The sequence below is a fragment of the Myripristis murdjan genome, chromosome 24 (assembly GCF_902150065.1).
Source record: "Myripristis murdjan chromosome 24, fMyrMur1.1, whole genome shotgun sequence".
Lineage (NCBI taxonomy): Eukaryota > Metazoa > Chordata > Actinopteri > Holocentriformes > Holocentridae > Myripristis > Myripristis murdjan.
The window spans coordinates 6,914,070-6,938,651 of record NC_044003.1 but is presented as its reverse complement, the minus strand read 5'-3'; the positions used below and the strand labels follow the sequence as shown (position 1 = coordinate 6,938,651).

Sequence of the window (24,582 nt, the reverse complement as noted above, 5' to 3'; positions counted from 1 at the left end):
TTCAAGATCCTAATTTGAAGTTGGAATTATGCAACAATGCATAACACAAAAGTGACTATTAAAAATCAATCAATTTGTCTATAAAGCCTAATTAGCCTGATTAGTCCAAGTAATGAGCCGTCCTCTCTGCTCTCAGGTGACGGGACTCTCAGAGTTTGGGATGTGAAGAGTGCCGTGTGCCGATTGGCCGTCCCAGCCCACAAGGCCGAGATCCTCAGCTGTGATTGGTGCAAATACGACCAGGTAACCGCCCACCTCCCGCAGACGCCCCTGAAATGTCAGAGCTCAGTTTAAAATTCACATCTGCAGTAATTAGATTTTTTTTTTTTCATTAAAATGTGTGTCCTCATCATCACTGGATGTCAAAAAAATATCTTGAGACGGTGAGAATCTGCAGTCGTTTCTTCGGAGAGGCCTGTCAGCCGACTTTTCCCGAGTCTTTTTCCTGAGCCGGATCTTTTTTCAGCCTTCAGCAGGATGTTTCCTCTCTGCTGGGCGGCTGCTTGGGCTTCAGGCTCCAGACGATATCGTTACCCTACGAGGGGAACTAAAGCCGACCCAGTCCTGCTGGAACCGATTAAAACTCCACTTTATGACAGTTTATGACTTTTACAAACTCTCACATCAGAGTGCACGATGAATATAGAGCTTAGGAATAACACTAAATAAGAAAAAACACGGGGCTGATAATCCCATGAACTGATTTTATTTAAAGTGCATTCAACCCGTTTTATGTCACTCTGAGTTAACCAGCTTCAACTCAGTTTAAAGTGATCAAACCTTTATTTCAGTTTGAAGTAAGTTCAGCCAGTTTAACTGTAAAGTGCAATTTAACCAACTGTCATTAAATTAACCGCAATTTAGTTTGATAACCAATTTTACTTCAATGTAAAGTGAATTTAATCAGCCTGCAGTGTTTAAAGTGCACTGAGCTCTCACAGCCCCACCACCTCAAACCGTCTCAGGTTTATGTGTCAATGATTTAACTCTTTTTAACTCAATGATTTACGTTTAATTACTAATTAAAGTTTTCTAATTCTCTCTCTCTCTCTCTCTCTCTCTCTCTCTCTCTCTCTCTCTCTCTCTCTCTCTCTCTCTCCCTCTCTCTCTCCCTCTCTCTCTCTCTCTCTCTCTCTCTCTCTCTCTCTCTCTCTCTCTGCAGAACGTCCTGGTGACAGGCTCGGTGGACTGCAGTGTGTGTGTGTGGGACCTGAGGAACATCCGGCAGCCCGTCAGTCGGCTGCTGGGCCACACTTATGCCATCCGCAGAGTCAAGGTACACACACACACACACACACACACACACACACACACACACACACACACACACACATACACACACTTAGACTCCCTGTCACATGATATTTGAAGGAGCTTGTGTTAGGAAAAGGAAGCCAATGTTGTGTGTGTGTGTGTGTGTGTGTGTGTGTGTGTGTGTATGATGGCGGAGATGGAGCACATGGCCTGACAGCATCAAAACACCCACTTAAATGGACTTAACAAGACCACGCGCACACACACACACACACACACACACACACACACACATACAGAGTGTATGTGTGTGTGTGTGTGTGTGTGTAGGCTGTAGTCTGAGAGAACAGACAGCTGCGGAGGAGTTTGCAAACACACCCCAGTTACTCAGATTAAGCACACGTCACTTCACACACAGACGTCTCCCTCTCTCTCTCTCTCTCTCTCTCTCTCTCTCTCTCTCACACACACACACACACACACACACACACACACACCTACAGTGGTGTTTCCCGCAGCTCTTTACTGTCTAAAACAGTTAATTGGATTAATGAATTTCATTTGGACGAGCCAGTCACCTGAGCGTTAAAGACGGGCGCGGTAATGAAGCGTGGCGACTTTTCGTCCTTTCCCAAACGTGACGTTAGCAGATCAGACATCCGTTCGTGTCCGTCAGAGCACAGCTGCGTCCGCCGCCTCCTTCGAAGGGCGCCGTCTACGAGGGCGTGGTCTCCGGGGGACTGAAGGCCTTCCGGCTCGCCAAACTGTTGCTAATTTGGGACGGGTTACAGCAGGGGTGTCAAACTCCATCACTTAAAGGGGTCGTATCAACAAAATCACAAGCGATTCGACTTCATGTACCGAACACGTTTGACCCAAAGTGGCCATGCTTTTGATCAAATCCGGCGTAAACATGTCAAGACGTTGTGACACGCGTGACCTTTGACTGCGGCGGCTGCTAATTTAAGACGCAGTCCGCTCCGGCAATAAGCTCTTGTTGGTTTATGCAGCTGAAAACCGAAGGAGACACAATCCCACGGCTCCATCTCAGACGGGGAAAGTCAGAAAATGAAATGAATTCTTAGGACAAGCCATCAGTTTAAAAAAAAAAAAAAAAAATCAGTAACCAGTTATTCACCAAACGTAATATTTTGTCTATTGTGTTCATGTTATGTTCACTTCCCTGGCGGATCAAAATGATAATAAATGTCCGAATCTGAAGTGTGCCTCACATTTTGTCAAAAAAAACAAACAAAAACAAAAAACTAATGTTAATGTTAGGTCATTCAAATTCAATATTTTTGTTATGGAAAGTCATGAAAACACCAAGGAACTTTACATTTCCCATAGAATGGGAATCCTGTGTGATTCCAGATGTTTGATGGTTTGATGGTTTTGTTTTTATTTGTTGCAGCAACTGGTAATAATTATAATAATAAAAAAAACAAAAACAAACAAACAAAAAAAACCAACAACCAAGAAATCAGATTCATCCTCTTTACGCTGCCACTTTGCTCTCTCACTCTCTCTTTCTCTCTCTCTCTCTCTCTCTCACACACACACACACACACACACACACGCTGGCACACGTGCACATACTGCTGTGTCCTCTTGCTGACTCCAGTGGTGTGTTCAGGACTCGCCCACCAATCGATTGCGAGGTGTTCATAGAGAGAAGAGCTCATCCCGACACTGTCTGAGTGTGTGTGCGTGTGTGTGTGTGCGCGTGTGTGCGTGTGTGTGTGTGCGTGTGCGTGTGTTGCTTCTCAGTGTTTGCAAATCTGCCAGCCGGTATTGAATCACTGGAGGGGGCAGAAAGGAGGCGTGGGGTTTTGCAATCAGCAGAGAAACGGAGAGATAAAAGAGAGAGATAAAAAAAAAGAAACAGATAATCGGAGCGACAGATTCTGTTTCCATTCAACTGTTTAGCGAATTTTAACCAAATTTGAAAAGTCACCAAAAACGGTCAGAAACATCCACCAGAAAAATGAAGAGTCTTCCAAGAATCGATTTGCATTTGGCCGAGCTGCTGTTGTTCAATACTCATTTTTGACTGACAAATGAACACATTTTGTTGTTGCCAAAAAACAGACTGCTACCTCTCTGCAGCCAAGAAGTCCAGTTGACTTTATTGATTAGTGATCAGCCAGCCAGCGGTGTCTTGTCATGAAACGACTGCAGACAATCACTCAGCTAAGCAGCTTTATAAAAATACGATATTTTCAGTATTTGCAATGCCTGTTTGATTTTGCACAAACTAGTGAAGCCACGTGCAGCCACCATGGTGATGTACGCACGTGAGAAACAACATATCTGATTTTCTGATGCACCACTTTACGGCCTGATTAAGCTATTTGTCAGGTCAGCTGTGCCGTCATGTATCTGACAAATTATGCATTTCCTTGTTGGAAAAACACACGCCTGCCTCAAGTGTGAGTGAACAGTAAAGGTTCTGCCGCACTGCTGAAACTTCATGTGAATTTGCTCCTTCAACATTGTTCAACATTTTAAAGTCAATAAAATCATAATTCACACAAAAACGCTTGGATGGAATCCATTCGAAGACATTCAAGGACAAACACTGCATTATATTCGAGGAAAAAACGAAGTGAGCCACAGTGGGCAGTAAAATCTGTATTAACTTGTCACGGCGTCCGATATGGAAAGAGGAAAAATGTGTCCCAGTGGGAAAAAAAATGTAGTTGTTGTTGTTGATGCTGTGTTGCCATGGCTGCTCACTGTATGTCTTTGTATTTGATGTGTTTGGATCGATATATTGATCATATATAAGATGTATATTTCACTCCAGTAAATTGAGAAACAGAGAGAGGGGAAGGAAGAGACAGAGAGAGATAAAAAAAAAGGACAGTAGAGTCGTAGAGAGGAAGGTATTTAGACGGACTAAGCAGAGTGAATCTGCCTGATAATGAAGGTTAACTGTCAGAGAGAGAGAGAAAGAGGGGGGAACAAATGAACAAATAAATTAATGTAGGAGTTGAAAGTCAGTGAAATTGCTCTCGGTTGGACTTTTCCCCTTCTGCCTCCGTCTGCACAATCCCGAAGCAGCCGAGCAGGAAAAAAGGCAGAAATGACTGCCGAACCCTACCATCGCCATTATGTCATTTTGATGGAACAGTGTCACTTTTAAACACAGGCAAGTTCAAGTACAGTTACGTCGGCTGAACATGAGTATCAGTGGTTTTAGCACAGTCATCAGAAAAGCTCTTGAGGGAGGAAAATGTTTTATTCAGCAGTTCCGATAACTACCTGCGTGTAGGTTTTTCCGAGAAGAAAATACTTTCACTTTCCAGCCGACAAACTCTAGCTGCTGATAGGGGATCAGCACTGGATGAGGAACGTCCAAACTCTGAAGAGATAAAATGAAGCCTGGGATGTTGCAGCAGCAATATTCTATCAGGAAAAATGAAATACAAAAAAAAAAATATCAGAGTTGGGCTTGGCATCAAATATATAGGCTACATAAAACTCGCCTGTATGGATTCTGTTCTTATGTCTTCCTCAGTTTTGAGTCCCCCGTACCAGATACCTGGGCGTTTGACGGTTCTGCGCAGTATCTTAGATGTTTCTAGAGCTGCACTTTTCTGGACTGAGATCTCAGCTGTTGCTCTTGAAATCTGCTGGAGTGATTTTCTCAGTTTGGGGATCAGAGCCCCAAATGTGCCTCTGAGACGACTTCACTTTCCATATCTTCAGTAGTTTCAGTTCTCGATGCTTCTTCCTAGCTTCATCTATCGCCACTGCTGTTTTCTGTTCCTTATCCACAGTGTCTGGTTGGTTGACCGGTGCTTGTTTATCTGTCTTGACCCGAAAGTCTTACAGGATTGTAGCTCTATCAGTCTCAACCACCCTTTCTAGTGTCTTTCACCTGGACTTTGCAGAGTCCAGGCTATACTCAGCACAGATTTTCCTGTAAAAGATCACCACATCCTGGTTGTGTTGCTCAGTGTATGCTGCTCTCTTTTGTAGACCATAATAAAAGGGCATAGATGTTGTGATTTCACCCACTGGTTCCTTTCTGAAGCCACAAGTTTGCCCTGGTAATTTTCGTTGGGCGAGAAAAAAAAAAAGCCCAGATTTGTACAGCTAGTTGGAGTTGAGAAGAAGCAGTGTAACGTCAGCCTGGTAACAAAAGCTGAAGTTACCAAACAAGCAATGTCCTTTTTTTTTTTTAATTAACATAACTTTTGGGATATATCATACTGATTTGGCAAACTAATAGGTCAATTAAAAAGGATTTGTCTTACTCTGTGAGATCTCCTTATCATGGTTTCCCCATGGTTTCCCCATTTTTCCCCATGGAAAAATTCATCCTTTGCATTTGAGATGCATGTGATCCATCCTAAGTAATCAGAAGCAGTGGGCAGCCAATGTGCAACATCCTTGGACAAACTTTAACCTAACATACATGTTTTTGCTGGTGGAGGAAACCAATGAAAGGTCAGCCTCCTCAGTCCAATCCACCTTATCTCTTTTCACTAGCTGCTGCTCAGTCTTGTCCAGTCCAAATGACCGGAGAAGTGAGACTGATCCTGATGTTGCTGCTGTAGATCCAAGTAAGTTGGATCAATGATTGGATGTCTCACTCATTTTTCGTCTGCAGTTTGATGTTGTCAGTGTAGAGGTGGTGGCCGCGCACTGAAACTGGTCTCTTGATCTGGTTTGAAGGGCTCAGGCCTGTGCAGAACAGCAGAGGGGACAGGGCATCACCTTGGTATATTCCACACTTGATGATCACTCGTTGAATTGGCTCCTGGTGTTCTCCGCTGCCCTATTGAGATCCTGTTTAAAGCTGTTAGTATTTTGTTGATCTTGTATAGTGCCAGGCATTCAAGGATCTATGTGGCTATGATGCCTAACAGTTTCCACATTGTGGAGAAGTAGGTTGCTGTTGGGGATTTGGATGGTGCTGTTCTCTTGTCGGGGTCTTTCATGATCAGTATCGTCCTGACTTTTGATAGTTAGTCAGGTTTGGCGTCTGCTGTTTTCCACCAGGTATTCCTGTTGAACTATGAGTTTCTTTAAGCTGAAAGTGGGGATCGTAGTTGTCCAGTGACTGCTGTTGCCTGCTATCAGACCTAGAAACCACTGATGTTTGGTGTTATGTCACGATTCTTGGTGCTCTTCCAGTGCTGTTCAGTTTCAGCTCTTGTTGGATTTCGTGTTGGTAACTTCCTGCTCTGCAGCCGGGAGTGCACTTTGAACAGTTCCCCAGCATCTGAGGTGAACAAGCAGACTATTAGAGCAATTAACTAACCCATTTGTAACAGAGAAACTGAGTCAACAGGAGAAGAGATGCAAATGAGCAAGCGCTCTGTGCATTAAAGCTGCGAGAGCTAAAGGTACACTTATGAAGCAAAGCACCTCTTGAAAACTTAAAATCCAGGAGGCAGAATCAAGTAGCGTTTGCTTGATCTTCAAACAGGTTTTCTAAACGAATGTAAGGAAGAAGTGCAGGTGAAAATTGGTGCAGATGCAAATTGTTTTTCCTGTTGTTTATGTTTTTGAATGTTGAGTAGACTCTCCATCCTCTGTTTGTGTAAGGTGTAATTTTCTATGAACTAAACACAAACTTCTTCACTCTTCTGCAAACTGTAAGTTTGAGATACCATATTTTTTCCTACTATCAGGTTTCATTTGCATGCGTATGTATGTAGACTGAGCCTTGTTACAGCAGTACACTGCATATATATGTTGATATGTTTATGATGCATTCTACTGTATATGTCTCTTTACATCCCACTGACATTTATTTTCATATATTCCAGTTTTTGGTCTATTTTTATATCCCACATAGTCGGCATTGATTTTTTTTTTCTTGTTTTGTTTAGCTAATCTCCACTACTTCAACTTAATTTACTTCTAATTACTTTTAATTTACTTTTAATTGACTAGGTAATGTTGTAAGTCATAGTTTTCCCTGTATTTCTCATTGATGCATTTATACCCAACAAGTTCTGAGATGTTGCAGGTTTATATAACCCCGTCAGCTACACCTGTATAATTTATAATATTCTGTTTTTCCATTTATATTTTTTCCTTTGTTGTATCCTGTTGAAATTTAGACACTTAGATTGGTCAACCTTGCACTCATTTTACAGTTTTATTGTTTCCCCTTGGTAATTTTAACTCTCTCTTTTTTTCATCTCTCCCTCCAGTTCTCTCCGTTCAGTAAGACGGTGTTAGCCTCCTGCTCGTACGACTTCACTGTCCGGTAAGATCAACTCTGCCTCCTTTTTATTTCCATTATTTCCTCTCTGGTCGTGAAACGCTGCTCGAATATCTTTTTGTCCTGACTGTGAACCACTTTGTAAACTTTGTTTTGTAACTGCACTTTGCAATTAAAGTTATTATGAGTTATTTAGCCATCGCGGTATTTCACACCTCAAGTACCAGGAGCCAAAATGTCAGCGCTTCAGCATCTAGAGCATTTTGTGGTGTTGTATATTAATGAGCTTTGGAAATGATGTACCGGCAGGCAATTTTTTTTTTTTATGCAGGTGTAGGTTTAGTTCAGTTCCCACACACACATGCATGATAAAGTTATAGAGGAATAACACAAACTGTGTGGCAGAGACAATGAAACCCCAGGGAGCTTATTAAAACTCATCTCATCCCATTAGACAAATAAGAGAAAAAAAAAACGAATGAGCAACTTTTCTTTTTGTTATTCATTTTAGCCTTCAGCACTTTTTGATTCTTGATACTTTTACAAGCCCAAGGATGTGTAATACCCCATCTCTGAATAAATATGTAATTTGTGCTCTTGGATGCATATTAAAAGCATTTTAATACAAGCATTCAGTTACATCGCAATTTGCAGATCTGTCAGTGTGTGGGTGTCTCTGTCCTCTCTGTCAGCTGACATGAGCAACAAGTGTTTTTTTAATAGTCCCAATGTTGAACCAGCATTACAGACAAAGATTTAAATTCATATAGTTTTTCTTTGCTATTGTGTGCATGCCAAGTGAATTTTTAAAATAGAATAATATGGTTAAATGTTTCTATTGTGTAACCATCCGATCTGCAGCTTCATATCAGAGCTGAAAAATTGATGGAAATATAATCAAACTTGGAATAATACCAAGTACAATATCCAGATTGCAAGAACTGTAATTTTTGAGTGTTGTTGTGTTATGGAGATGCCAAATCGAATTCTCCAGACATATATAAAAAAATATTGTTTGGTACAGATCCCAGTAAAAATAACAGGATCATCAATTTAACATTTTTTTTCCAGTGAGACTGAAAATTATGATGCAAAGATTCGCATTCCTACCAAAATCGTTAATCATATTGCAATCGCAACATCTGTAAAATCACCGGCAGATCCCTCCCAGAAGGTCAATTTCTTTGGATTTCAGAAAAAAAAATATATAAAAGAATAACATAAAAGAGTCGCCCTGCCAAAATGAAGCTCGTCAGTCTTCTTGTTAGCATCAATGAGGGAAATATATACAAGGGGCCAGAAGGCGGGGTAAAGTCATCATTCCACCAGTTAGATCATCATTTTTGGGGTTAAAAAAAGAAGCAGCAACAGTGATGACAAAGTTAGTTTTCTTACAAGAAGAAAAGGAGAGAAGTTGCTCCCAAAAACAATCAGTGGTGACTCGGTATTATCTGAACTACAAGCCAAATAATAAACATAAGAGATAAGAGAGTAGAGGAAAGAGTGGGAAAGGGGCACGGGGAGAGGAGAAAGTGAAACGTGACCTGAGATCAGTCAGACATTTTTCTGATCATATTTCAGTGGAATCACTGAAATATATCAGCCTCACTGCGATATCAAATATACATCTGTACCCGAGTCTGTACCTGAATTTCTACTTTCAGCTTTACGGAGCGTTGAAAAGGATTGAATTGTGCTCTGAGGTGTTGAGGCGTGTTTCTGCAAAAGCCAATAAAGTGGATGGACGGTGTCAATCCTACAAGTAATGACCAAGGACACCGGCTAATAATGTGTGATAATGCTAAGTGGAGTGTGTGTGTGTGTGTGTGTGTGTGAGAGAGAGAGAGAGAGAGAGAGAGAGAGTGAGAGGGGGGTGGTTTGTTATAGCGCTGCAGCAGCACTCGGGATAATAAAACCTGCAATTTCAAGCAAGACTGCCTCACTTTTTTTTTTTTTTTTTTTTTTTTTTTTACAAGAATACGCTGCTTTATAATTATTTTCCCTTTTTCGCTCTCCCGTCTGTCTCTTTTGTTTTTATGAGTTTTAGTTCTGACACAGCGTAGCGTCTGTTCGTACATAAACTGTCTTACCATCTGTCTGTCTGGTGCATCAGCTCCGACGTCTCTGCAGAATTGAACAGATGGTTCATTTTGTGTCGTTTCTGACTGGGACCTGATCACTTTGTCACTGATACGCTTTGTTGTGACTTTTGCGTCCTCGAATATGTCGAGTTTGGTGATTTAGCATCAAAAATGAGTTCCAGAAAAACAAAACAAACAAACAAAAAACACACAAAAAAATCACTTCATGTCATGTGACTTTTGCTTTGGCAGCCCTCCAGTCAGCAGAGTGTGTTTATGAAAACTAACACGGGTCTGTACGTCCTGAACAAAAGCCTTAAAATATCATAAATCATATCTAAATTCAAGGCCTTCAGTCTGGAATACAGTTTAATGTGGTGTTTAAAGCTGTTAATTCAGTTAAAATATTAAATAAAAGTCTTAAAAATATATCTTTATGTTGCTTGCTGCTCCTCTGGCAACATATGTTTTAATTTTCTTATTTTTTTCAGCATTCAAAGTGATTTTTATTCTATCTGGCAATAAAAAGTCTTGAAATGTCTGAAATTCAAGTTGATAAAACTTGCAGGCACTTTGTTCAGGCAGGACTTCCCAGTGTTTACTGATATGATAAAGAACATAACTTTTTTTTTTCCATTACAGTAATTTTTTTGGCTCCTTCACAAATGTGACAAGCATCAAATCTGCCTTGTTTTCAGACAGTGAGGGAAACTGTTAGTATTTTGATTCCCAAAACAAGTTAAGTGTGTCTTTAGAAACTGAAAAAGTCTTCAAATGTCTTGAGTTTAATGACATGTGAGCCTAAATAAAATCTTTACATTTGCAAGTGAGTTTGAGATCTTGATAAGTTGCACTGTTCAGCTCAGTCTTGCACTCCATACTTTTATATTTGATATTCAGCACACACACAGTTTCATGTTTATGTTCATTTCAGCGTTGAAACCGGTCCCGTACTCCGTCCCAGCCGGCATCAGGAAGGTCTTTAAAACTCCTGGAACTTCCTTGAATAACCTTTTATGTTCTCAGCTTGCCTGGTGACATAATTTAGGTTAATTTAACATTTCATAAGATTAAATTAACATCATTTTATCATGATTACAGCACCGGACATGAGCTGAATACGGCGGTGCTTCGCGGCGCTGGGGGACGGCAGTAAACACCCGGCGCCGGGAGAGAAACGCCGCCACGTCGGAGCAAATTAACGAAGCCGCCTCCGAGCGAAACGTTAATGACGCGAGACCTGAACATAACGCGGGAGGCGCCTGATGTTTTTAATTTACGTTTGGATCGGCCTCCAGTGTCGCAGCGGGTTCCACGATGTAATAACGAGATAATCCCCCGCGGTGTCGGTGGCCGAGGAACGTTTTCACATTTTGAAAGCGTCACAGAGAATCTCACTTTAATCTCAGTTTATTCCCGTCTGTTCTCTGCTGCTGCAAGAGCCCAGTGTCAACCATCTGAGCTTAAAACAAACACAGTGAATGGGACAAAGTGTGTGTGTGTGTGTGTGTGTGTGTGTGTGTGTGTGTGTGCATTTACCTGTGTGTGTTTTCTTCCGTAGCAACAGCACGTAGGTTTGTTTTGTCCCGTTGAACAACCCAAACACCTATCGGGCTAATAATCAGCCATTCTCATATGCAATCCGGCCATGGATTTGTGTGTGTGTGTGTGTGTGTGTGTGTGTGTGTGTGTGTGTGTGTGTGAGAGTGAGTGGCTAATGGTGTGTGTACTGCACTTGTTTGAGCCTATACATGAATGAGTTTCTGCATTTGTCTGCATGCAGAATGTATGTATATGGTTATGTGTGTGTTTGCATGTGAGTGTGTCTGTGTGTGTGTGTGTGTGTGTGTGTGTGTGTGTGTGTGTGTGTGTAAGTGGCTAATGGTGTGTGTACTGCACTCGTTTGAGCCTATAGATGAATGAGTTTCTGCATTTGCATGCAGTGTGTATGTACAGTATATGGTTATATATTTATGTGTGTGTGTGTGTGTGTGTGTGTGTGTGTGTGTGTGCAGCCTATAATCACCTCATTAGCCGAAAACTCTTCTCTTTACATCGTCGGCCATTAGTGTCTCCTTTATCTGTTGTCGGCAGCCTTTCTGTGAAGTTTTTAACCTTTATTTACTCGGGAAAAAATATTGCTGAGTGTGTATTATCACTGTGAGTAGCATCCTGTTACACATTCTCTCTCTCTCTCTCTCTCTCTCTCTCTCTCTCTCCCTCTCTCTCACACACACACACACACACACACACTCATTTTTGTCAATTTATTTGGTGTTCATCTGTCCAAAGTGAATATATATATATATATATATATATATATATATATATATATATATATATATATTTTTTTTTTTTTTTTTTTTTAAACTGGTATGTTGTTTTGTTGAGGTTTTGATTTCCCCTGACAAATAAAACCGTATATTACAAGACTAAAATTAACATTGAAACTCATGAAAACTGAGCTAAAACTTTGTGTTTTCCAAAAAATAAAACTAAACCAGCAGCTGGGGTTTAAAAACTGATTAGAACTAAACTGAAATCGAAAACAAAAAGTAAAAATGAAAAAATGAAAAAAACAAAAAACGTGAACCTATAATAACTTTGCTCTGGTGCACCAAATTTTGAGAAAGTTTTGTAAAAAATGGGAGGTGTGTCGGTCCACTTACTGGTTTCCTGGATTTTTTATTTTTAGTGAGATAATGACCACAAGTTCGGTAGTCAGTACCGATACCAGTGGATTTCTGCTATTCTTTATACCTGTTTCCATACCATGATTAAAAAAAAAAAAGAAAAAAGAAAAAAATCCCATTTATTTCAGCATACACTCCTTTATTAAAATCTGTTGAACGCTGTTTGCTGCACAGCAGTGCCAGCTCTCTATGATTAAAATAACGTCTGGTTTATTTAAGGATAAGGAAATCACAATACCATTTGTCGTTACTTAACATGAATAGATGCCTGTCTGTGAGGTGTTTGGCTTAGTTGGAAGTGTTTCCCCCCTTCGTCCAGAAACTTCGACGGCGGCGTTTGCATATTTTGCATATTTCCATCAGTTCTGGATGAATATGTTCCGGCCCTCTGGAGGCCACATCTGTACCTCCGGTGCCTCAGATAAAATGGTGCTGTTGTGTTTGTGGACTGTTGGTACAGAAGTATGGGTTCTCGTAACATCCCTAATTATGACCAGTGTTACTGTAAAGAAATTCCTCTTATTTTGTATTTACATAGGCTTATGTTTGGAGGTCATTCCAGGGCCGAGGGGTCCTGATGGCGTTTAATCCTCGACTCTTGAGGATCTAATACCCCTTTTCCACCAAAGAGGTTCCAGGGCTGGTTCGGAGCCGGTGCCTGACACCGGCCAAACTGGCAAGCACCAACTTCGAGCAGGGGCTAAACAGGAGCCAGAGAAAGAACCGATGACGCGACCCACCACGTCGTTGGTGGGTGGGGTTACAGACCCAAACGGGAACAGCGAACACTACAAACGTATAGTTAAACGTAGTCGTCGTTCGTTCCGACCACGAATACGACGGGTAGCCAGCAATAATTACGTTTTTCACCTCTGGACCGCAGTGAAGGCTTGTAAAGACACGAGCAGTATTTGCATCGCTACGATGGGTCGTCCATGTTTGTTATTGTGATTCCGAGCGAGCGTCTCGCACACCCACGTGATCACGTTTTACGATGACATCATGACGTGGCTCTGACTTGGCTCCGCTTGGCTGTTGGCCGATGGAAAAGCAAACCGGTTCTTTGTTGGAACCAGTTAAGCACTGGCTCTAACACCAGCACCGAACTAGCACCAGGTGCTTTCTGATACTCCTTTTCCACCAGGGCTGGTTCGGAGCCGGTGCCTGACTTAGCACCAGTTTTTTGGTTTTCCACCGCCCAAGCTGGGGCCAAACTGGTGCTAGGCAAGCACCGACTCCGAGCAGGGGCTAAACAGGAGCCAGAGAAAGAACCGATGACGCGACCCACCGCGTCATTGGTGGGCGGGGTTACAAAACAAAACAGGAACTGCGAACGCTATAAACATAAACAATAATCCCTGAGAAGCCGCGGGTTATACTGATTTTACAGCGGCATGGAACGCGGCTCAGCAAATTACATTTAAGGATGAGAAGCACCCGTTTTATAACTAAACATCGCTGTCATTCGTTCCGATCACGAATCCGACAGGTAGCCGGCAATAATTGTGTTTTTCGCCTCTGTATTGAAATGTAGGCTTGTAAAGACACAAGCAGTATTTGCATCGCTAATAAATCCAGATCCTGCTCCACCCGGGGCCAGAAACTGTATCGGGAAAGCAGCGTTATATGCTTGACTGAGACGCTGCTCACGAACATCATCCCCGACTCACTGATCAGTTTCACCGGCTTCAGGACAGGACGGGCGAACAGAGACGCTGCAGCCGCTGTATAGTATGAGTGTGCAGTTTTATGTGCGTTGAAGTGATGAAGCTGCCGTGACAATGTAATTTCCTGCAAAGGATTAATAAAGTATCATTCATTCATTCATTCATGATGGTTATTGTGATTCTGAGCGAGCGTCTCGCGCACCCGTCATCACGTTTTCCGATGACGTCATGACGTGGCTCTGAACTGGCTCCACTTTGCTCTTGACCGGTGGAAAAGCAAACCGGTTCTTCGTTGGCACCAGTTAAGCACCGGCTCTAGCACCAGCTCTGAACTAGCACCAGGTTTTTTCTGGTGGAAAAGGGGCATGAGCGGGCTCCTGTGGGGTCGGCGTTTCCATGACGAAGCCAGACTCGAATCCGCCGGCAGTCGCCTTTTCACTCCTCACCACAGCCGCCACCATTTCCCTGCAAGTCGGCTGAAACTCAAACAATAACCACAACGGAGACGAGTGCCTCTTCCTGTTTGCTCCCATTCAGACTGGCTCCTGTGTGTTGTTGTGAAAAAAGACCCTGTGTGTGTGTGTGTGTGTGTGTGTGTGTGTGACGGACTTCAGACTCCTGAGCACTGATTAGTGTTGTGTTGAGGTGTTTAGTGCAGATCTCCGTCTCTCTTCAGCTCTGATTAGTTTCGGCGTTGACACCCAGTTCGTTTAGCGCTCGCCCGTCCGTTAGCCGCTGTAAACACAGGAAGTCACGAGTTTCATGCTATATTTACACTTTGTTTGGAATAAACAGAAGAAAAGGAAACGGGTCGTGAGCTTGAGCCGCCTTGGCTGAACAGACACGGAGAAGACAAACTCAAACTCCATCCAGATGTTATTTTAGTTTTGTATTTTTCATTAGTTTTTATTTTTTTTAGCTCATTTTTAAATTTTTGTTATCAATTCAGTTTAGTTTCAGTCAGTTTTTATTATTTAAAAATGTTCAGTTATAATTTAGACTTTATTAGTTTCAGTGTTACTTTTTTTTTTTTTTTTTTAGAATATGTGAGACAAGATTTAATATTTAAGAATGTGGAACATGATATTTAGACGTCTCAGTCTCAGTAATCCTCAGCACCAACGCCTCCTCTCGCTTGCTGTGTTGATAAATTTAACCAAATTGACCAAAAGTGAACATATTTTCTGAATATTTTTTATTATATTTTATTTAGTTTGTTACACACAGTGCCCATTGTTCAGGTTTTTGTTTCTGCCTCAGTTATTTCAAATGTTTCTTCACACCGAGTTTTAGTTTTTAGTTTTGTTTTTAGTGAACTATTATAACTTTGAGTGCATCGGCAGAAAACCCACAGCGTTTGATTGACAGGCGACGAGCGCTTTGACACAGAGTGGAGAGTCCCGCGGGTCACGAGTGAAATCTGTGTGTGTCACCTGCTGCTCCGCTCACCTGTGTGTAAAGCCAGTCTGTTCACACACACACACACTTGAATCAAGGCCTGCCTGTGTGTTTGGACACCTGCTGTCTCACACACACACACACACACACACACACACACACTCAGCACAAAGTGTCCATCTTCAAATGTCATTCAGCCTCATTTTCAATGTAAAAGCATCTGCCAGTGGGATAGATAGATAAATAGATAGATAGACGGATAGATAGATAGACAGATTAAAATGCGTCTCACCTGCCCACATGTAATTGTGTCTCACCTTTCTGCTCTATATGCAAATAAACACACTCACTCATTTCAGAGAGAGAGAGGCTGTGATTGTCATACGGCAGTAAAACAGGCGCTTCCACCGTACAATTAAATTCTTCCTTTGCCGGTCCTCCGTCCACACAAACAAAATAAAAATAAAAATAAAATGTCATTTAACAGGCAGCAGATATCCAGTCTCATTGTAATGCGGCTGCCAATCACTGAGGACATTTTTCCACATGTGTTAGAGCTCGACCCGATCACATTCAGGCTCAGATTATTGAATTATTCCAGCAGGTCTGAAGGGATAAATCAGCCTGTAATATTTCTGTGATATTCCTATAGTAACCCTACTGCCTCTACACTGCAAAATTCTTAGAAATCTTAAATTATTTGTCTTATTTCAAGTCAAAATGTCTTATTTCCAGTCAAAATATCTCATTACACTTAAAATAAGACATGATCACCTCAGAAGTAACTTGTTTTTAGATGATTTGCTTGTTTCATTGGCAAAATTTGCCAGTGGAAAAAGTGAAAATTCACTTGAAACAAGTGAAAATTGTCTAAAAACAAGTTACTTCTGAGGTGATCATGTCTCATTTTAAGTGTAGTGAGATATTTTGACTAGAAATAAGACATTTTGACTTGAAATAAGACAAATATTCTTGGTAAGATTTTGAGTTTTTGCAGTGTACGTATTTCAGAAACCCCACCAAATTTCTTGCGTCATATTTTTAGGACGACTTATTTGCGACTTATTTTCCTTGACAACAGGCGCAGCTTCGATTCAACACAGTGGAAGAATAAAAAAAAAAAAAAAAGTGGCATCTAAAAGAAAAAAAGAATCCGATATTACATTTGCAGCTGATGGCTTACACTGCAAAAACTCAAAATCTTACCAAGATTATTTGTCTTATTTAAAGTCAAAAATGTCTTATTACACTTAAAATAAGACATGATCACCTCAGAAGTAACTTGTTTTTAGACAACTGTCTCTTGTTTCAAGTGAAAATTTGCTTGTTTTCATTGGCAAAATTTGTTTCTTGTTTCTAGCTAATTTTCACTTATTTCAAGTGAATTTTCACTTAAAACAAGTGAAAATTGTCTAAAAACAAGTTACTTCTGAGGTGATCATGTCTTATTTTAAGTGTAATGAGATATTTTGACTAGGAATAAGACATTTTTGACTTGAAATAAGACAAATAATCTTGGTAAGATTTTGCGTTTTTGCAGTGGTACAACGTTGTGCTCACTGCCTCGGAGGTGATGGGAGGGTTGAAGCGCTCAGTGTGTCCTCATGCAAAATTTAAAAAAAAAACAAAAAACATACAGCACCTGGTGAATTCGAGTCAAGTCGAGTTTCCCGGCGAAAAAAAAAAAAAAAAAGTCGGGGCGTTCCTTGAAAGCGGCGCTGAGGATGAGTGTCTCTGCTATCTGAACACCGTGTTATTGGTCTGATGTTTGCTCGAGATAACATGTTCTCTCCTCATGTGCCCGGGAGTGTGTGTGTGTGAGTATGTGTGTGTGTGTGTGTGTGTGTGTGTGTGTGAGTGTGTGTGTGTGTGTGTGTGTGTGTGTGTGTGTGTGTGTTTTCAGTCTTAGCAGTAATATCCTGTCTTAATTAAACCATCAGAAACATCAACCGCCGTAGTCGCCGTCACCGGATTCATCTCAATATTCAAATCACCCTCTCATCCTTTTTCTTTCTTTCTTTCTTTCTTTCTTTCTTTCTGTCTTTCTTTCTTTCTTTCTTTCTTTCTTTCTTTCTTTCTTTCCTTTTTCTTTTTTCTTTCTTTCTTTCTTGCTTGTACCCTTGCCTTTCATTTCTATTACCCCTCATCTCTTTTATTCTCTCCTCTTTGATTCTTGATTTTTTTATATTTAGGCCACTCTCTCTCTCTCTCTCTCTCTCTCTCTCTCTCTTAACCTCTGCCTTTGTCATTTCCTTCTCTCTCTCCTCCTCCCCTCTCTCTCTATAGTCTACCTGTTTCCGCAGTGACTTAATGAGTTTCCCAGTAATAATGACACACACTCACACACACTCACACACACACACACACACTCACACACACTCACACACACACACACACACACACACACACACACACACACACACACAGCTGACAGGTGAATGAGCCGTTTCTCCTGAATGAAACACAATGGGCCTTTAAATAATAACCTACCATGGAAACTGCAGACAAAAGACACTGCGAGCCTCATTTATACAAACATGCTGCGTATTTGTCCAACAGCAGGACGGGCAATCATCTGTCCTCGAAACACACACACACACACACACACACACACACACACACACACACCTCTACTTTGTCAAAAACCCTCCGTCCAAAAAACACTTGAAGCCTCATGCTGGTGAAAGGCCTCTGTTTGTTATTTCCTGCTTTCAAATAAAGGTATTTGCATTGAGGGCGGCGATCTTGTGAGATATGACGGCGCCGGTTCAGTTTTTTACGACCGAGGCTCAGAAAACATTCATTCATAATCTGTAATGTAATAGTCGTGCCGTGTTTTCATATCATAAAAGTCTGTTTTGCTCCTTTCTCTCTCTCTTTATTGAACACACACACACACACACACACACACACAGACACAATGATTCAGCCTGTCCTCAGCTCATAAATCTTCCTCAATAATAAGCGTCAATATTACAATAACTGGACTCTGCAAAACCGTTGAATCATAGAAGATAATTATAAGCTTGTCAGGTCATTTCCTTTGAGCTTTTAAAAAGGGCCACACCAGTGGCTCTGCACGTTTAGCGTGATATCTGCAAAATATATGAAGAGCTCATTTGCAAAAACAGATATCTCCATTTGAATTTATTAAAACCTTTTTAAACTTTTTGGAATTTTATTAAAATTTACTTTATATTTATTTCTATTTTTATATGTTTATTTAGCCTGGCATAATTTTTATTATCCTAAATCATGCTTTGTGTGTGTGTGTGTGTGTGTGTGTACTCCAAGCAGTATCAGTGAAAAAGGTGTATTCATTTTAAGAATGGCTTTTATCTGTTTTTGCAAATGAACTCTTCATATATTTCTGGCGATCTTTTCCCAAATCAAGCAGTCATAACAAGCAAATTTTTACTTGTTCACTTGTGTCACAAGTAAAAATTTGCTTGTTCCATTGGCAAAATTTGTTTCTTGTTTCAAGCTAATTTTCACTTGTTTCAAGTAAATTTTCACTTGAAACAGGTGAAAACTGTCTAAAAACAAGTTATTTCTGAGGTGATCATGTCTTATTTTAAGTGTAATGAGATATTTTGACCAGAAATAAGACATTTTTACTTGAAATAAGACAAATAATCTTTGTAAGATTTTGACTTTTTGCAGTGGAACTCCGATATCATTTTTCCTTTTTTCCTTTGTCGGTTTAAATTAATCCCACTACAATATGAAAATTAACTTTAAGAGGCTTCAAACTTCACTGTAATAAAGTCCTCCACATTCATTTTCCTGAAAGCAGCAGCGCTGTTTGTGTTTTGATGACTTTTTGCGTGAATAAACATTCCCTCCGCCAGGGAAAATAGTCCCCTCAGTTATCAGTTCTGTGGTTTGTGAACGTTGTGGACTTTTTTAGCCGCAGAGGCAGGAGATTGTTATATTTTGTGAAATCTTTAGTATCCCTGTGTGGGAGCAGACGAAGGTGGGTTTCTTTTTAAACACGATTTAGCGACGCAGCAGGTGCTTTGAGACGGGTAATCTGGTGGTTTTCCATCCAAGATTTTATTTCCCATCTCTGCTCTCCTACTGTTTTTCAATTTAATTTATTTTTTTTTTTAAATTCTTTGGCACACAACTCTATAGCAGAAGTTTAAATCAGTACATGTGTATTCGTAAGCGTATATAATCTGTCTGAAAATGAGGGTTTTTTGGCAAAAGAAGTGACTTTGTACACAATCACAACTGTTTTCAATTTCCTTTTGCTTTTCTTTTATTACACGATTTGAGCGTTTCTCCACACAACACACAAACACTGATCGTTTTTGTAGGTTCTTGGTCCAGACGGCGTTTCAGCCGATGTGTTTTCTCCTCTTTCCCTCCCACACAGACTCTTTACCTTCATAAAACCACTGGAACTACGAACCAAAACCACTTGGAGTACAATGGAAATAGAAACCAGGATGCTTCTGACACTGCAAACTTCTCCTTTGCCTACAGATTCTGTATATGTAGGTTTTGACCTTAAAACAGTGAAAAAAGGAAGAGATTTTAAAAGTATTCCAACAGAAATTTAAACAGTTAAACAGAACAAGCTGAAAGCAGCAAGGGTGAGTTGAAACTATAAGGGTAACCTGTAAAGTTGAATATTCACTGTTTGCTTAAAAGCATCAACACATTCAGCAGATCTCAGCGCGTTGAGACTGAAGCTGCTGTGATGGCGGCTTGCAGGTCTTGCATCTCAGCTGCACCGCGATGGCAGCAAAGTGTGTGAAGGAGGCATTTTCGGGGGTCACGGCTTTCCAGCAGCTTGACCGTGGCCGGGGGGGGGGGAGCTGGAACAGTTTCTCGCTCAGTGGTTTCACCTGAAGTGGTTTCGAGCTGCAGAAAAGCTTCGCCTCATCGTGCCTCTCAGCTCTTAACGCAGCTCCTCTGGCAGAAGCACGGCTCATTTCGACAGAGAGAGAGAGAGAGTCAGTCTGCAGCCTCGGCACTTGATTGCGTTGCAGATTCAATGCACTGCACTGCAGGTGTTGCATTTGTGTGTGTGTGTGTGTGTGTGTGTGTGTGTGAGTGAGTGAGAGAGAGAAAGTGGAACAGAGAGACAGAGGGAGTGTGTGTGTGCCCATTTCATCTCTGCATATTTCTTCACCAGTCAGCACACGTCCTCTTCAACGTGTTTATACAGTTATATTTATGCCTTTATATGTAACAGCATGTTACATATATATACATATATACGTTGTAAACATCTTGTACACAACTTTATTTTTTATACGCTGAAAACAAAAATCGAGGTCTGAGCTGAGGGGGGTGTTTAACTGCATGCACCAACTCAACACTGCTTTTTTTTCCTGACTGGTCTTCAGTGACGTTTTTATTTATTTATGTTTACTTATTTAATTTGTGCAAAGTTAATTTCTAAAGTAAATCTGTCGTCACAGTGCTTCGTAAGCATGAAACGGCTAGCAGAGTGCGGTTTCCTGTTTTTCCTCCGTGTTTTGGCAGGTTGATGTGGACCCTGGCGCGTTTTGTTTTTTTTGCACCATTTCACAATCACGATATTTCATAACCAGTTTTACATTTCCTAACTAACGACAGCCTATCAGTGGAAATTGGATTATTAACTTTTATAGGAGGAGATGTGCCAACAGTGTACAGCGAAGGGATTGTGTTTATGTATCATAACATAACAAAATCTACAGAACTACTTTTTTGTCATTGTTAATAATCACATACTGTGTTAAAGGGGACAATCACTGACCTTTAATGTCCTTGAGGTGCCAAAGTATAGTTGATTTAATAAACCACATTCTGTTTTTGCGTTTTTTCCTACTTTAAGCCTATCCATCGCTCTCTTTCTCTCTATCAAACAAAAAAAAAAAAAAAAATCGAGGCCTTCACTGAACCATGGATCTGGTGAATCGTTACACCCCGAAAATACACAGAACATGCATCATATTCCTGTTTGTGCTTATTCAGGGTTTTCCTGGCTCAAAATGAGATGGTGGTGTGCCTGATGATGGTTCGTGTGCCGTGCCTTCAACCGGCTCAAGCAAACATTTTTTACAAGCAATGTATTTTACAAGTTCTGATTATATGATTAAAATAATGATAAGTATCATTTTAAAGCTTTTTTTTTAATGTGCCCTGTTTTTTTGGGGACCCCCTGGAAAACCCTCAAGGACCTTTAGAGGTTCCCAGACCCCACGTTGAGAACCACAGGCCCTGCTCTCAGATCAGACTAAGGTGTGCTTGGCTGGTAGAAGTCCCAAATCTTAGCTTATCTGACAGGAGGAGAGAGTCCACTTGTTGAACTGGCCAGCTGTCCGGCTCTTATTTTGAAATATGTTTTTTTTTTTATTTTGACACTCCTAACATTACTGCTGCCTGAATCCCCTCGACCTGACTCCTCGTCCTGCGACTGTCCTGCACTCTGACCCTCGTCCTCGACTTCTGGTTGGGTTGTGTTACTTTCAGATCTGACAGATTTGCCATATCTCATCAGTGACATGAATTATTGCTTTTTCCTGCCTGTAATAACCAGACTGTCTACACTGCTTCACCTGTCTTGACTCTCCTCTCCCCACCCTCGCTTTCTAAAAATAGTTGCTGATCTTACGACTTGCTGTGTATGCAAAACGGAAAAGATAAACTTTAGAAATTGGAAGTGCTTGGATTTAAAATAAACAATATTCATCTGTTTCAACCCCAGCTTATTGTTATTAAGTCAAATAAACTGACACATCTGTAAGTAACAAGGCAACACATATAATCCATCATCCTGCTTGGCTACTTATCTGTTCTGTGTTATTGCTTTCATTCTTGTTATTTATTCTGTTTTTTTTAACCATTTGTGTTGTTTTTGCCATTTTGTTCTTATGTTCTGTTTGCATTCTGTTTTCCTTTTCATTACCTTTTGCTGCAGCAACAACCTGGTTTCCCAACGGCGATCAATACAGCTTCATCTTATCAAAGTGCTGCAGCGATCCAAACCTGTATTCAATTATGCCCCCCCACAAAACAAAACCCCACCCCACGCCCACACCTCTCTCATTTTACACACCGAGCACTTTACAGCAAAATATAAAAAAACACATTTTACAACTTCCGCTCTGATTACGGCTCCCGGTTAACAGACGAGACACATCGGCGCGTTCGCCAAACTTTTCGTTTTTTTCCTCCGCTCCGATTAAAGTCGAGTGAAGTGAAGATTTGAAGTGTCTCTCTCCTCTTCACGGACGAGGCACCGGCTTGTTCCCGTTCTGCTGTTTTTATTCAATTTCACAGCTTGTTTCACTCATTTAGCCGGAGCTGCTCGGGGTCGGCTGGAGTGGAAAGCAAACTGTTTACCGCTTTGGAGAAAAACACATGAAAGCGGGAGGGAATGCAGCGTTTACAGGGCATGGCTGCATGACTCACCATAACTGAGTCAAAGAAATTAATTAATTTAAAAATTACACAGCGGTTGGCTCAATTGTGGCACCACTGTTGAAAGAAAAGAGTTTTTCAATTGTGTTTTTCACTTTTAATTAATAATTTTAGCTTTTTGTTTTTTGTTTTTTTTTTCTTTTTGTTTTTTTCTGTATTTTCAGGTTAATGCAGTTTTGTACTTTTGTTTTTTACAAGTTGCACCTGATGGCGTCTCCATAATCTCTAGTTTTTTTGTTTTTTAAGATTATTTTTTGGACATTTCTGCTATATTTGACAGTCACAGCAGAGAGAGACCGGGCCGGATTCGAACCCACGCCGCCGCTGTTTACCCTCAGTGTTACACGGTACACGCCCAAAGAAAACATTTTTTTAAACCGAGCTATAAATAACCCGTCGGTCTGATTTAGACGAAACTTGGACGGAGGAGACATTTTAGCTTTTGCCACGGCACATCCAGAGACGACATGTGACATTTGAAGAGACGACATTTGACACGGTAACAGAGACAGCAGAGTGTTCTGGCATTTAAACACATGACACTAATTGGCCTAATGGGTTGGAGTGAGTGTGACGGATGCAGGACGTCCGCAGACATCCATCAGTCCTCACAAATTACACTGACAAGCCTAACGAGGGCTCTGTGATTACTAAAGTCAGAGTTATTGGTGTCATTTTATTTTGAAAGCCCACTGTTAATGTCACCTTAGACTTAATCATGCTTTTCTCTCAGCTGTCTATCAGTTGTAACTTATAGAAATTGTATAAATTTTGTATCAAATTAGGATCAGCCCATCTTTAACCCTGAAGTTAAAAGTCAGCAGTTTTACAGATTTATACGTTCAACATTAACACAGACTCAGTTAGGAAACTCAGTTGACATAAAGTTGACATTAAACTGAGCAGTAACCTTTGATAGTCCAAATAAAATGGGATTTTGGGATTTGGGAGAGAGGATCCGTCATTCTCCTGCAGCACTGCAGCTATCGATGACCGACTGTTTTCATTTTCGCTCACTCCTCCGGTTCCTTTTTTTGAGTTGTCGCACTAATGTAAAAAATAATGACGTCATCAGTTAGCAGAGCCCAAAATGTCTTCAGGTCGCCTCTTTAGTCTGACTTGCAGCCAAACTGTCAAAAGTGTCCGTCACGATTGAAGAAGAGATTATGGATTAGGCCTCATCCGTCCATCCTGTGAGGTTTCTGAGCTTCTTCTGCCTGAAAAATCAAAATTTGGGGCTGAAATTTGCCACAGATGTCAAGTGTGTCTGTGTGAAGGTGTGTTCATGTCAGTTGGCTAAAAGAGGGCGTGGCAGTGGGGCGTGGCCCATCCTAAAAAGCTGCAGAACTTCTAAACAGATTCATGTAGTTTGGCCAAATTTTGTAGAAAGACTTCTACCTGTGAGGCTGAAATTTGCTACAGAGGTCAAGTGTGTGACTCGTGTTTTCAAAAACTTTTCAGAAAGTTAGCCATATACTCCAAAAACGCCAACAACACTTACATTTCTGCAATAGGCATGCACAGAACAACACTTCGTCCAACATGTTGATTGTTTTGGTACCTGCCACGATCACATGACAGCCATACATAAATATATGTCATCCCTTATGGAAAGAAAATATATTTACCAATATATTACATGAAATATATTACAATATATTACATTTAATGTATGGAATTACAATATATTTAAATATGTTATGTATTTGAAAATGTCTTAGCAATACATGGAATAATATATTGGTGAAACATATATAATGCAATATATTTATATATATATATATATGCATCAATATATTTGAATATATGGAATAATATATAAGTAATTGTGTATTTCAGATATTGCAGTATATTGGAAAATATAAAGACTAGTTCCCTTA

The 24,582-nt window shown here is 40.7% G+C and overlaps 1 protein-coding gene across 1 annotated transcript in view; it reads left to right on the top strand.

Annotated features, from left to right (window-relative positions):
• pex7 (peroxisomal biogenesis factor 7) overlaps nucleotides 1-24,582 on the top strand; it is a 67,732-nt gene that overhangs the window by 25,605 nt on the left and 17,545 nt on the right. The window contains exons 7-9 of the mRNA XM_030046568.1: nucleotides 137-243; nucleotides 1,163-1,276; nucleotides 7,431-7,486. Coding sequence (XP_029902428.1) covers nucleotides 137-243; nucleotides 1,163-1,276; nucleotides 7,431-7,486 — 277 coding nt within the window. The remainder of the gene's footprint in view (nucleotides 1-136; nucleotides 244-1,162; nucleotides 1,277-7,430; nucleotides 7,487-24,582) is intronic.